This window comes from Mobula birostris, chromosome 3, assembly GCF_030028105.1.
Source record: "Mobula birostris isolate sMobBir1 chromosome 3, sMobBir1.hap1, whole genome shotgun sequence".
In the NCBI taxonomy this organism is placed as follows: Eukaryota; Metazoa; Chordata; class Chondrichthyes; order Myliobatiformes; family Myliobatidae; genus Mobula; species Mobula birostris.
In genome coordinates, this window is record NC_092372.1 from 187,167,430 (window position 1) to 187,182,031 (window position 14,602).

At 41.9% G+C, this 14,602-nt stretch overlaps 1 protein-coding gene across 5 annotated transcripts in view; it reads right to left on the reverse strand.

Moving 5' to 3' along the window:
* LOC140195486 (rho GTPase-activating protein 21-like) overlaps positions 1 to 14,602 on the reverse strand; it is a 348,737-nt gene that overhangs the window by 16,352 nt on the left and 317,783 nt on the right. For all 5 annotated transcript variants that reach the window (XM_072253856.1, XM_072253852.1, XM_072253850.1 and 2 more), the window contains 7 exons: positions 14,354 to 14,496; positions 12,184 to 12,339; positions 12,004 to 12,082; positions 1,008 to 1,081; positions 821 to 910; positions 340 to 465; positions 198 to 239 (listed from right to left, as the gene is read on the reverse strand). In XM_072253856.1, coding sequence (XP_072109957.1) covers positions 198 to 239; positions 340 to 465; positions 821 to 910; positions 1,008 to 1,081; positions 12,004 to 12,082; positions 12,184 to 12,339; positions 14,354 to 14,496 — 710 coding nt within the window. The remainder of the gene's footprint in view (positions 1 to 197; positions 240 to 339; positions 466 to 820; positions 911 to 1,007; positions 1,082 to 12,003; positions 12,083 to 12,183; positions 12,340 to 14,353; positions 14,497 to 14,602) is intronic.

A 14,602-nucleotide genomic window follows, 5' to 3' on the forward strand; every position in this document is an offset into this window, starting at 1 on the left:
TGGAATTTATAGTAAATGTGCTAAAAACTATCAGTAAATAAAAGTATGTACAAGAAATATTAACCCAAAAGTAGACAACATAGAGGATTGCGAAAACCATCAATGTTATTGTAGGTAAGGATATTGAATGAGATTGACATCAGTTCCAGTTTGGTCTGCTGCGTGTCTAAGTATGTTTTCAAATTATTATTACTTACGGTTGCACTTTCATCACCTTCTTCAGTGAAAAACCAGTCATACTGAAAATACAATCAGATCAATGGTTGTTACAATTTAGTTATTCGCTCAAGCAGTGACAAATTATTAATCCTAATAACCATGGATATGAAGTAAACTTACATGTTGTATAAGCGTTTCCACTATTTTGTATTGATCTGGCATGTGAGTAACCATGTGCATCATGTTGTCTTCTGATGTTCTGACAAGGGTTGGACCAAATACAATTGCCAAATTTCTAGGTTCCATCTAAGTACACAACAGTTTCAGATTTTTAAAAATAAAGTTAAAGTATTTTATTATTACACTAGAGTACACCTATATATTGTTAAGTCTTTCAGAATATGTTTCCTTGACCAGGAACATGAATTATAATGACAGATCTGGCAACTATATCCTCTGACACCAGAAAAGTTGGAAAAAGAAAAATTGGGACATCATTCTAAATTTTAACTTAGTGTTGGTGTTTACATTTGCTTTAGCTGATCACTATGGCTGGAAGTGAGAATTTCAAAATACACATAAAAACCGAATATTCTTAATTTTGACATTTAAAAATAATGTGTACATGCATAAAGTTTTAAAGGAACTTAAATAGGGATACCTTATTTTTTTCAGAGTTTTCTGCTACTGTCTTCAGATGTGCCGAAAGAAATTTTAACGTTTCATAGTGATGATCTGGTAAATCTCGAATCTGAAATTGTTTTACCATGAGAAACAGTTTTAATGAATAGAAATAAGGTTTAATGTTAACTATGTGTAAAGTTAAACTAGTCATAGATAAAAATTACCAATTTTTTTAAGGTTCTGAGTCTATCCACTGAATCCTCTTTTCTGTTGGCATCTATAAAATTAGCATATTTGTCTGTAACACACAAAAAATCATTTTAATAATTAAAGTGAGCAGTACTAAAATGCTTAAAATGTTCAACACAATAGTTATGTATATTTTTTGCTCCAGGACTTCTACAATCTGATATCAGGAGACCACATTATAGTTAAACCATTCCTGCTGTAGTGCTCTACCTGAACCTGTTCCAACCAAGCTCAATTAATGGCATCTCTAGAAAGCTAGCAACATATGACTGGCTCACAAATAAGATGAATAAAATCTTGTTAATTCTCTCATGGTCTAATTTTAATGGAGCATATGATCAAACCAGTTTCTAAGTGTGTTTACGCAGTCCTTATCCAACAACATGTTCACTAATTATTGATTTGGATTATGCCAGGACCACAAATTTCAGTCTCGTGTTAGTACCATAAGATATAGGAGCAGAAGTAGACCATTCGGCCCATTGAGTCTGCTTTGCCATTCCATCATGGGCTGATCCAATTCTTCCAGTCATCCCCAGTCCCCTGCCTTCTCCCCATACACTTTGAGGCCTGGCTAATCAAGAACAGATCTATCTCTGCCTTAAATGCACCCAATGACTTGACCTCCACAGCTGCTCGTCGCAAAAAAATTCCACAGATTTACCACCCTCTGACTAAAGTAATTTCTCCGCATCTCTGTTCTAAATGGAGGTCTTTCAATCCTAAAGTAGAGCTCTCTTGTCCTAGAATCCGCTATCATGGGAAGTAATTTTGCCGTATCTAATCTGATCTGGCCTTTTAACATTCGGAGTGTTTCTATGAGAACCCCCCTCATTTTCCTGAACTCCAAGTGTGACAAAAGAGGGTTACGAAAGTACACATAGACTAAGATGTTAACTGTCCTGTGCTATCACAAGTGGGATCATCAGTTGATCTGCCACCTGTCTTCAGGAGAGAGAGATAAGTAAGACAATGGAGCAGCATTTGGAAATGTTAATGAGGAGACGAGAGAGTTTAGCGGAAGGAGACACCGGTCTGAGTATTGTCAAGACCGGCTGCTTTGAACCCTGAACTGTTTGAAGTCTGATGGACAGGCGATACCCCAACGGGGGGATAAAAAGGGACAGGTTCGCTAAGGCAACAGACACCACTCACGACACCACGAGGTAACGAGACCCTGGAAGCGGTGCGCCCCTACAGGTCGGTGGGAGTTTTGGAGGGCTGGTTGCGGGACCAGCCATAGACGCACAGGGTGGAAAGATACGGTCGGCAGGAACCCGGTGTATGTGTCCGCCCTTGCCTGGGTGCCGGGTTCACCGCCGAGGAGCGATCGTATCTGGAACAGAGGGGTCACAGTCGGTGACCTCAGAAGACATTACAAAGGGCTCGCCCGAAAGCTGACTGCGAGGAATATCGAAGGTCTGTTTGGAATCCGATTTGAATATTCATTCGTTCTCTCTCTCTCTCTCTCCAACGACACAACAGCGATTACTGCGAACTGAACTAAACTGAACTCTGTCACTTGTGATTGATCATTTTACCCCTAGACTGTGATAGAGCTTGATTGACCCTATTATCCTAGTTCTGTGTACATGTGTGTTTATTCATTGCTAACCTGTTGCATTTATATCCTTACTATTAGAGTACTGTCCAGACTCCAACTGAGTGATCCATTTCTGCTGGTTTGGCAACCCAGTTACGGGGTATGTAACATAAGTGGGGTTCTCGTCCGGGATTTCGAACGCTAAATTTGGGACGGGGTAAATTGATTGGGTTAAAATTCCCGAAAGAAAGAAAAGGCAAACAGCAGAAATGGAGATTGAGGAATTTCTAAAGGCGCCGACCTTGGAGGCATTAGAGGATGCCAGGAAAGCGGAATTGGCAGCTGTGGCCAAACGGTTGAATCTTGTTAAGGGGAAGTCGACAATGAGGAGAGAGGAGATACACAGAGCTATCGTAGAGCACTATGTATCTAAAGATGTGTTTCCCCAAGGGGAGCTGGAGGTGATATCTATTGGAAAACCTGGTGGAGACGCAGTACAGGTGCAGCTTGAAAAACTGAGACTCGAGCACGAGTTCCGGGTACGGCAGCTAGAACATGAAGAGAAACAGTTAGAACGACAATGAGAAGAGAGGCAGTTGGAGGGAGAAGAGAAACAGAGGGAAAGGGAATTCGAGCTGGAGAGGTTAAAGATAAGGGCAGAGCAGGGGCCCATGCCGAACCAAGGTGGAGGGTTCAGGGCGACCCAGGAGGTTAGGTTGGTTCCCCCATTTGACGATACCGACATGGATCGGTACTTTCTCCATTTCGAAAAAGTTGCTGCAAGTCAGGACTGGCCAAGGGATAAGTGGGCTGTTTTGCTTCAGAGTGTACTTAAAGGGAAAGCCCAACAAGCTTACTTGGCTTTGTCTGTGGAAGATGCCCAGAGGTATAAGGTGGTGAAAGAGGCCATCCCCAGGATTTATGAGTTGGTCCCGGAGGCATACCGGCAGAGGTTCCGTAATGCGAGGAAACAGTGGGACTGCACATATTTAGAGTTTGCCCGTGAGATGCAGACATATTGTGAGCGTTGAGGCGCCTCGAAGGGGGTAAATGGGGATTATGACAGACTGCTACAGCTGATCCTGATTGAGCAGTTTAAAGGTTGTGTCCGACGGTATGAGACCCTACCTAGATGAGAAAGAGGCAGCCACGTTAGCCGCAACTGCTAAGTTAGCGGATGAGTACGCGTTGACGCATAAAATGAAGTTTGCCCCGAGTAAAGGCTACCAGAAGGGTAGTCAGGACGGTGGGGAGAGTCCGCCAGAAAAGTCAGTAAGTAAGTCGGAGACTAGTGAGAAGGATAAGGTAGACTGGGAGCAGTCTGGTAGGAAGTCTCCTGGGGTCGTCTGTTATAATTGTGGGAAAGTCGGACACTTTGCGTCCAGGTGCTTTGCCCCAAAGAAGGAGACGGGAAAAGGAAAAACGGCGATTTTGACTGGCTGTATTGAGCTGGTAAACAAACCGCTAGGAGAGGAAAGGTCTGCCAAAGCTCAGGAAGGGCGCGAGTGGTTTATCTCGGCCGGATTGGTGTCGGTGAAGGAGGGGTTAAACCCAGTTCCAGTACGGATCTGGAGAGACACGGGAGCGTGTCAGTCATTGATATTAAAGGGTGTGTTAGACTTTAGTTCAGAGACCGAGACTGGGAAAGTCAGGGTCATAAAAGGCATTGGAAAAGGGACTGAGGCAGTCCCTTTGCACCAGATACACCTACAAAGCAACTTGGTCTCTGGACCAGTCACGATCGGGGTGAGGCCCGAATTACCGATGAAAGGCGTGGGAGTCTTGCTCGGTAATGACCTCGCCGGGGGAATTGTGTTCTCGGCAGTGAGATTGACAGGTCAGCCTGCCAGCATTGAGGCCCCGCCCATGGACTCACAGGTTCATCCCGTTTGCGCAGTGACTCGGCGTGTGTCCAGAAAGACTGCCGAAGTAAATTTAGCTGAGATGTTTCTACCAGCCTTGTACCAGGAGGAGGTAGAAAGTGAAAAGAAGGAGTGTAGTGAAACAGGAGGAAGTGAGGGAGCTGAGGCAGACTTAGCATCAGCCAGGAAGGATTTTGTACAGGCGCAGGTGCGAGACGAGGAGCTGATGGTCTCGGCGGAGACAGCTCTCTCTGAAGCAGAATTAAAAAGGGAGTCAGTAGACTATTGTATGGAGGAGGGAGTGCTAAGGAAGAAGGGGAGACCAAGTACCGTACCCGCAGATGAGGAATGGGGGGGGATGGTGCCAAAAATCTATGGGGATGAGATTCTTAACCTGGCCCACAAGATACCCCTTGGTGGACATTTTGGGGAGAGGGAAACAGTCGGCGGAATCATGGAAGAGTTTTACCGGCTGCACAGGAGGAAGGATGTTATTGACTATTGCAGACGTGAGTTAACACAGTTAGAGTCTATTAACATGTTAAAAGCCCACTACGATCAGAGAACAGATCTAGCCGGTGATATCATGAAAATTAATGAGGCTAGGGTGCCACCTGAGAAGGGGAGGACCCATTTTGAAAAGATAAGTGTGGTGCCGACCAGATGGGAGATGTCTATTGTTTTGACCCGTTTTGTTGATAAGGTCTCTCACCTAACCCCCGAACAAAGCGGGCCATTGATAAAGCTAAGTAACCGGCACGCGCACGTAGGTCTAGATGTCCCGAGGCGATACAAAGAGCTGGGACATGGAGCTGTTGTCACATCAGGTCAGCCTAGTGAGCAACACCCCTATAGAATGATTAATTCAGTGACAAACGGGCTAAAGAACACAGAAGTGTATACTGGCGATGTAGTGGTCTGGAGTGACACGTGGGGAAAGCAAATTGTGGCACTGTTTAAATGGCTGTCTGAAGCCAGCCTGACAGTAAACCTCGCAAAGAGTGAATTCGGCCACGAAAAAGTCACTTATCTGGGGTTTGTGGTACGACAGGGGCAGCTGGCTCCGATGCAAGCTAAGGTGCGGGCTATCTCTGAAGTCCCCACCCTGACAGACAAGAGAGCCCTGAGAAGGTTCTTGGAGATGGTGGGGTACTATCGGAAGTTTTGCAGAAAAAAAAAACAACTTTGCGGATAGTACCCACCCTCTTACTAAGCCCTTGCCAAAGAATGCTAAGTTGGTATGGGACGACCCTTGTTATCTGTGTCCGGGGCGAGAACCACTGAGAAGTTACACTGATCACAATTCATTAGTGTTTTCGGCCACTATGAAGACTGCTAAGTTGGAGCCTGGGTTGAGAGGATTATTAAAATAACACATATAAATGGAACGGAAAATGTGATTGCTGACTGTCTGTCAAGGTGTTGACAACTTAAAATTCTCTGTATTAGCCAAATAGCTGATGAAGATGTATATTTGTGTGTATCTAATAATGTATTCATGCTTATAATTTTTACCCCGGTAAAAATCCTTAAAGGGGAGGGGTGTGACAAAAGAGGGTTACAAAAGTACACATAGACTAAGATGTTAACTGTCCTGTGCTATCACAAGTGGGATCATCAGTTGATCTGCCACCTGTCTTCAGGAGAGAGAGAGATAAGTAAGACAATGGAGCAGCATTTGGAAATGTTAATGAGGAGACGAGAGAGTTTAACGGAAGGAGACACCGGTCTGAGTATTGTTAAGACCGGCCGCTTTGAACCCTGAACTGTTTGAAGTCTGATGGACAGGCGATACCCCAACAGGGGGGATAAAAGGGGACAGGTTCGCTAAGGCAACAGACACCACTCACGACACCACGAGGTAACGAGACCCTGGAAGCGGTGCGCCCCTACAAGTCGGTGAGAGTTTTGGAGGGCTGGTCGCGGGACCAGCCATAGACGCACAGGGTGGAAAGATACGGTCGGCGGGAACCCAGTTTGTGTGTCCGCCCTTGCCTGGGTGCCGGGTTCACTGCCGAGGAGCAATCGTATCTGGAACGGAGGGGTCACAGTCGGTGACCTCAGAAGACATTACAAAGGGCTCGCCCGAAAGCTGACTGCGAGGAATATCGAAGGTCTGTTTGGAATCCGATTTGAATATTCATTCGTTCTCTCTCTCTCTCTCTCTCCAACGGCACAACAGCGATTACTGCGAACTGAACTCTGTCACTTGTGATTGATCATTTTACCCCTAGACTGCGATACAGCTTGATTGACCCCATTATCCTAGTTCTGTGTATATGTGTGTTTATTCATTGCTAACCTGTTGCATTTATATCCTTACTATTAGAGTACTGTGTTGCTTATTTCTTTAATAAAACTTTCTTAGTTCCAGTAATCCAGACTCCAACTGAGTGATCCATTTCTGCTGGTTTGGCAACCCAGTTACGGGGTACATAACACAAGGAATACAACCCAAGAGCTGCCAGACGTTCCTCATACGGTAACCCTTTCATTCCTGGAATCATTTTCGTGAATCTTCTCTCCAAGGTCAGTATACCCTTTCTAAAATAAGGAGCCCAAAACTATACACAATACTCCAAGTTTGGTCTCACGATTGCCTTAGACAGCCTCAACATCACATCCCTTCTCTTATATTCTATACCTCTAGAAATGAATACCAACATTGCATTCACCTTCTTCATCACCAACTCAACCCGGAGGCTAACCTTTAGGGTATCCTGCACAAGGACTTCTAAGTCCCTTTGCATCGCTGCATTTTGCCCATTCCCCTAAACCACCTAAGTCTCTCTGCAGGCTCTCTGTTTCCTCAACACTACCCGTTCCTCCACCTATCTTTGTATCATCGGCAAATTTAGCCACAAATCCACTAATCCCGTAATCCAAATGATTGACATAAATCGTAAAAAGCAATGGTCCCAACACCGACCCCTGTGGAACTCCACTGGTAACTGGCAGCCAGCCAGAATAGGATCCCTTTATTCTCACTCTCTGTTGTCTGCCGATCAGCCAATGCTCCACCCATGGTAGTAACTCCCCTGTAATTCCACAGGCTCTTATCTTGCTAAGCAGCCTCATGTGCGGCACCTCGTCAAAGGCCTTCTGAAAATCCAAGTACACCACACCTACTGCATCTCCTTTGTCTACCCTGCTTGTAATTTCCTCAAAAAATTGCAGTACGTTAGTCAGCCAGGATTTTCCTTTCAGGAATCCATTCTGGCTTTCGCCTATCTTGTCATGTGCCTCCAGGTACTCCGTAAACTCATCCCTAACAATCGATTCCAACAATTTCCCAACCACTGATGTCAGGCTAACAGGTCTATAGTTTCCTTTCTGCTGCCTCCCATTCTTCTTAAATAGTGGGGTAACATCTGCGATTTTCCAGTCATCCGGTACAATGCCAGAATCTACCAATTCTTGAAAGATCATTGTTAATGCCTCCACAATCTCTCCAGCTACTTCCTTCAGAACCCGAGGGTGCATTCCATCAGGTCCAGATTTATCCTCCCTCAGGCCATTAAGCTTCCTGGGCACCTTCTCAGTCATAACTTTCACTGCACATACTTCACTTCCCTGACACTCTTGAATGTCTGGTATACTGCAGATGTCTTCCACTGTGAAGACTGATGCAAAATACACATTCAGTTCCTCTTCCATCTCTGTGTCTCTCATTACAAAATCTCCAGCGTTGTTTTCTATTGGTCCTACTCTACCCTCAACTCTCTTTTACCCTTTATATACTTAAAAAAACTTTTAATATCTTCTTTGATATTAGTCACCAGCTTCATTTCATAATTCATCTTTTTCTGAATGATCGCCTTAGTTTCCTTCTGCAAGTTTTTAAAATCTCCCCAATCCTCTATCTTCCCACTAGCTCTAGCTTCCTTGTATGCCCTCTCTTTTGCTTTTACTTTGGCTCTGACTTCACTTGTCAGCCACAGTAGTGTCCTTCTTTCTTTTGAAAATTTCTTCTTATTTGGAATATATCTGTCTTGCACTTCCCTCATTTTTTGCAGAAACTCCATTGCTACTCTGCTGTCCTTCCTGCTAGTGTTTCTTTCCAGCCAACATTGGCCAGCTCCCCTCTCATGCCATTGTAATTTCCTTTATTCCACTGAAATACTGACACATTGGAATTTAGTTTCTCCTTCTAAAATTTCAAAGTAAAAGTCCACAATCCCTTATCCGAAATCATTGGGGCCAAGTTGCATTTCAGAATTCAGAATTTTTCGTATTTCAGACACCCCCCCCCCACCCCGATACCAAAAAACACGTATGCTCAAGGCCCTTATTTAACCTGTCTCAATGCAGTGGACTTTAGGACCCGGCGGTGCATCAAAACTACGCACATCCTCCCGTATACTTTAAATCATCTCTAGATTACTTATAATACCTAATACAAAGTAAATGCTATGTAAGTAGTTGTTATACTGTATTGTTTAGGGAATAATGACAAGAAAAATTTTTATTTCCAACAAAAACATTCAACAAAACATAAAAATATGCAGCTTCAAACAAACCGAATCAAACACATGGTAAATGACTTATTGAAATAAATGTAGAATGTCACTGTCACTATAACTATAAAACTTCAATAACTTGTCTTTCTGTTTATTTAAATCATATACAGTGGTAGTTCCTTCAGTAAGACGCCACACAGACACACTATGATCAAGCTTCTACAATAACTCCACTTTCTGCGTTATTGATAATGATAGATGCTTCCTTCTCTTTTTCTCATTGTTACCCATAGGGGTACCTGCAGCTCTTTTTGACATTTTCACAGTGAAATTACACACAAAGTCAACAGTGAACACAAAACATCAGCAAACAGCAAACGCACGTGTAACCAGTACGAGCGCTGAGCCACAACTGACGTCTGACGGCCTCTGCTAGTGCTGCCATGTCACACCTCAGTGACGTCAGCTGTTGGCGAAAAATAAACTTCTGTTTTCGGAGCTTTTTGGATTTCAGAATTTCAGATAAAGGAATGTGCACCTGTAACTCCATCATATTGTGATCACTGTTCCCCTTGGGTTCCTTAACCTTAAGCTCTCTTATCACCTCCGGATCATCACAAAACATTCAATCCAGCACAGCCAATCCCCTAGTGGGCTCAACAACAAACTGTTCTAAAAAGCCATCCCTTAGACATTCTACAAATTCTCTCTCCTGAGGTCCAGTACTGGCTTGATTTTCCCAATCCACTTTCATGTTTAAATCCCTAACGATTATCATGACATTGTCCTTCTGACATTCTTTTTCTATCTCTGGCTGTAATTTGTAATCCACATCCCGTCTGCCGTTTGGAGGCCTGTAAACAACTGCCATTAGGGTCTTTTTACCTTAAGTCAAAACATGGACAAAGTGCTCCATTCAAGAGGATAGATAAGTGTGGCTGCCCACAGCCTCAAGGCAACAATTGAACAAGCACAGCATTAAGTACTCCAGTAAACAAATATGTAAAAAAAACTCTACTGGCTGGAGGTGTACTGAGCACAAGGATGATTGTAGTTGGAGATGAAATTACCTGAGTGTAAGGACATGTGCCTCACAGCAGTGTGAGCACAGAACATGTGAACTTCAAAGACAAAGGACTTAGTTTTAAGACAAAATGAAATCTAATTACACTGCTGTTCAAATGTTCTCGACATAATGACTGAATCTTGCATTGTATCACTGTCAAAGGCTACATTAAGCAATGGGCTACTGATACCTTTTCAGTAACACAAGGAACAAGAGTAGTAAAATATTAAAAGTATCATTGAAATGATAATGGTAAGATTCCTTAAGAGACTGCAAGATCACAAAAACTGCGAATAGAAGTGTGGGGAAAGAGGGAGCCTACAACGACAACCAGAAGAAAGAGAACCTGCAGTCAACACTGTAAGTATAATAGGGTTAACATGAGATCGCAATGCACACATTCAGAGAGCAAGTCCTCAAAGATCCGGGGAACAAACTGTGACCATCACCACTGTGAAGTGTTGCTTCTTTGTACTGGAATTTACTCTGTTGTGCCTATAACTAATACACCTGTACCCAGGGTATATGGGGTGTCAGGGAGGGGTAGCACCTCTGGTGGGGGAACATGTCGCGTCCTTTTCAGGGCGGTTAGTCCACCTGGCACTCAGCTCTCACCTGTGGCTCCCTGTAGCTGTTTGCATGCGACAGTGGCCACACCCCGGGCAATGGCTTCGACAAGCCGGCTAAACCAGGTGAGGGTAGCCGACGGGTCTCAAACCCTCGGTGAGATAGGGAGTTGTCTATCCCAGCATGTGAAGACAAGCTCCGGCGGATTAAGCGGATGAGACCAATGGAAGGTCCAATGGTCAAGAAAGCGGTCTCTGCAAGCGTCGTGGAACGTGTAGAGCAGGACAAGACACAGAAGACGTCCTGGTCATCCACTGCGCCTAGTCCCATCTCCAGCCATCTAGACTCTGTCTTGCCACTGGATCCAGATGGGAATTGGGAAGAGAGAGTGAGGCTGACGCTGCGCAACTCTCCCTCACTTAAATCCAAATCACGCGCTAGTCTCGACACCATCATTATGGTGTCGAGGTCCTCATCGACGCCGACGATGGACGAACAACAACAACACCTGTACCCACAGTGACTTGCTGTAATCATGAACAAATCTCTTGTTGGTTTAAATTAATTAAAAAAAAACAGATGTAGCAAGGATTATAGGGAATTCTATTAAAGAGTAATGCTTAATGAGTTTTACGTAAAGCAGGGTCAGGGTTTAAACAATTGCTTCTGACAACTCTGTCCATGGTGTCTGCTATCCAACTCTGTTTAGAAAAATTATGGACAAATTAGTTGTAAGTAAACAATCCACCTTGAAGAGAATACAAAAGTTGATAGGAAAATACACTCAGACATGATCAAAAGGTTTAGTTGTTGTTCAGTCCAATAATCAGAATGGGGGGGGGGAAGAGAAGAAATATGATGCAAGTGACTGTGACTGTGGATTGATTGTTGGTACCACACAGAGTGGTTTGAGTATCTCAAAAACCATCAATCTCCCGGGAATTTCATGCACAACTGTCTCAAGAATTCACAAAGAATGATGTGCAAAACAAAAAACATGCAGCAAGCAACAGTTCTGTAGGTGAAAATGCCTTGTTAATGAGAGAGGCCAGAGAATGGCTAGACTGGTTCAAGATGTATCTCAAAAAGCCATGCATTACAACAGTGGTGTGTAGAAGAGCATCTCTGAATGCACAACACATTGAACCTTGGAGTTCATAGCTACAGTGGCAGAAGACAGGAGGTAGCTAATAAAGCGGCCAGAGTGTATAAAGTTTTAAGCATACTTAACAGATCATATTCCATATGTACTAAACTATTTCTTGTGAACAGGTTTTTTTTAAACACCTGGCAAGTGAAAAGATACTTAATATAAACTGGTTAACTGTAATGCAACTAAGCAATGATCTGCAGTTCTACAAGCTTTAATGAAGTGGATTTCAAAACAAACAATGAAATATCACAATTCATATGCCTTACTGTTTGCTAATTACTGTAGATAAAGGTTGGACTAAAACAATCGGAGATAATTACCATTTGTGAAGAGAGGCTCTGGAAGTTTTCGGAAGAAGGATTTCAGTAAACTACTTATAACATTCAGATCTCGCCATTTCTGTGTTTTGAAACATTGTAGAGGAGAACAAATTTATTACTTTTAATGCACAGTAATAAAAATATTTCAAAATACAAAATCAGAAAGGTTTCAAAACTTACATCATCCATAAAGTCAATATCAGTCACTCCTTTGTTGAGCTCTTCTTGCAAGCTTGATATAGCAGCATTATTTCCTGGCACTCTGTAGATTCCAGTGTACTCAAGTCCTTTCTCTTCAACCAAATTGCAGCAGACCTCAACTATAAATGGTACATACTACAAAACACAAGCTGGTAAGCTATTAAATATACCTTATTAAAACCTACATAATTAGCTATACAAATAGTAATTTATTTGAACAACTTGTAAGCTATTTCAGTACAATACAATAATTACATTGTAGTTCTCTTTCAAAATTCTCTACTGGGTGGGGGGGGGGGAACTGATCAGTGTTCTCATTTTGCATTCAGAATATGGTGTCACTGACAAATGCATATTTATTCTTCAACACCAGATATTCCATATAGTTAGGAGGTAGCCTTTGAAAATTATAAGAATGGGAGGTAGGAATTTCTATTTTCTAATCCATGCTCTCAGGATTAGTTATATTTTAAGATTCCGGTTAATCACTGAGGCTGGTGGGCTCAAATGAGTGAACTTTGTCTCTCTCCTCTGTTAGTGTTGTTCAATAGGTTGACAGATTCAGAAGAGTGAGTGATTAGCATGAAGTCAGACTATCCTCTGTGGTATGTACATGTGACAATAATGAACCACTTTAGTTTTGAAAATGTGAAACAAAAATAGAAAATTTTGGGAACAACCAATATGCCAGGAAGCATCTGTGGAAAGAGAAACAGAGTTTCCATTTTAGCTTGAAGACCCTTCTTCAGAAGTGGAAAATAAAGAAAGGTTAGAATTGATAATAGGGATAAATTTAAGAAAAAAATCTGATAGATTGATGAGAGCGACTACAGGGAGAGAACACAGAAGAGCTATAGATAATGGCAGATGGGGAGAGAAAACAAAAAGACAAAGCTGCTAAGTATTGAGCTCTAGGAGCAGATCAGGCCATACTAGTGGAGAAGGCGAAACTGAGTCAATAACACAGATAGATGACCTATAGCAGGACTGACTAGTTCTCTTATAAAGAGAAAAATGGTGAACGTACGAGGTTAATAGAGGGCACTGGCTGAGTATTATGCTCCAAGAGATGACAAAAAGATATCAAATGAACTCAAGACTCAAGTCATGCCCTCTTTTGAAAAAAAATTATAGACTGTTATAGTGAAACTCTGAACAAATACTCTTCTGTGAATGGTCATTAATACTTCCAAAGCAGAAAAACGAGACCCAACTGCAGTAACATTACACATCACTCAGTGCATTTCCTGTTGCAATGAGCCTTAACTTATTTTACAATCTGTTATGACTGTTGATGTAACTTTCACAATGTGATTTTTTTCTATAACTCAGTTTCTGAGAGTTAAATATAAAATATCAATTTTCAAAATGCTTAAAATCTGAAATGTGAGCAAACTATCTATTTTGTGGCCAGGAACCCCATCATTGTTTAAATAGTGGCAATTGTAGGATTATAATCAGAAAGAAGGTTAGTGTAATTACAAATTGTTTTGTAATTGAGTAGGTAAACTCTTAGTATCAAATCCAGAGTGGAGAGGTTAAGTTAACAGAAACAGATAGAGTTTAAACCATAGGCTATTATTTAATGGTATTCTGTTTAGAAATGAAATGTCAAGCCTTTGGAATTCCTCAATGCAAGTGCTCAGAACCAAAATATTTCTGAGATGCAGTATATGGACCATAGTTGTCTTGATGGAATAAAAGTAGCTTAACCATAATACTACTCATTCATGTATTAGGTTCAAACATCTTTAGATTATGGAGTAATTTATAATTCCTATAATATATATGGGAACAAAGTAAGGAAAACAAATTTAACACATAATGTCACAGCAGAATGCCAATTATTAGAAGAGCTTAAGATAAACTATTTAAATAAGGGTATAAATTCAATTATTACATTTCAATAACTGTCACATTGTGTTGTTTTAATGGAATTCTGAATACAAGTTGATGCAAGACCTTCTGAAGAAGACATTTCTTTTAAAGGCACTTTAAAACTTGGTGAGAGATGTGTGGGGAAAACTAACAGTGAGCCTGCTTTCAGAGGGCTCAAAGACAAAACGTTCTCTTTTGAAGGGACACTTTTTATTTTTGTGTTTTAAATACTAACTGTACACCACAGCATTCTCTACTAGATTGCACATACCTTATTGTGAAGAGCAGGTGGACAATCATCTAACCTGACACCAAATGTTACACCAGGACCTGGTTTCTTTTCAAAAGGTTTTCTCATTAAACTAGGAATACCTCTTCGCCACGTTCCTTTGTCTTTTGGTGGGCTTGTGTCATCTGAATGGTAAAATAACTTCTCTTTGATATCGGTGTATGGCAAAAATTATTTCAGTTAAGTATTGTATCATTAATTTCATTTTAGATTAAGTATTTTGCAACTAAT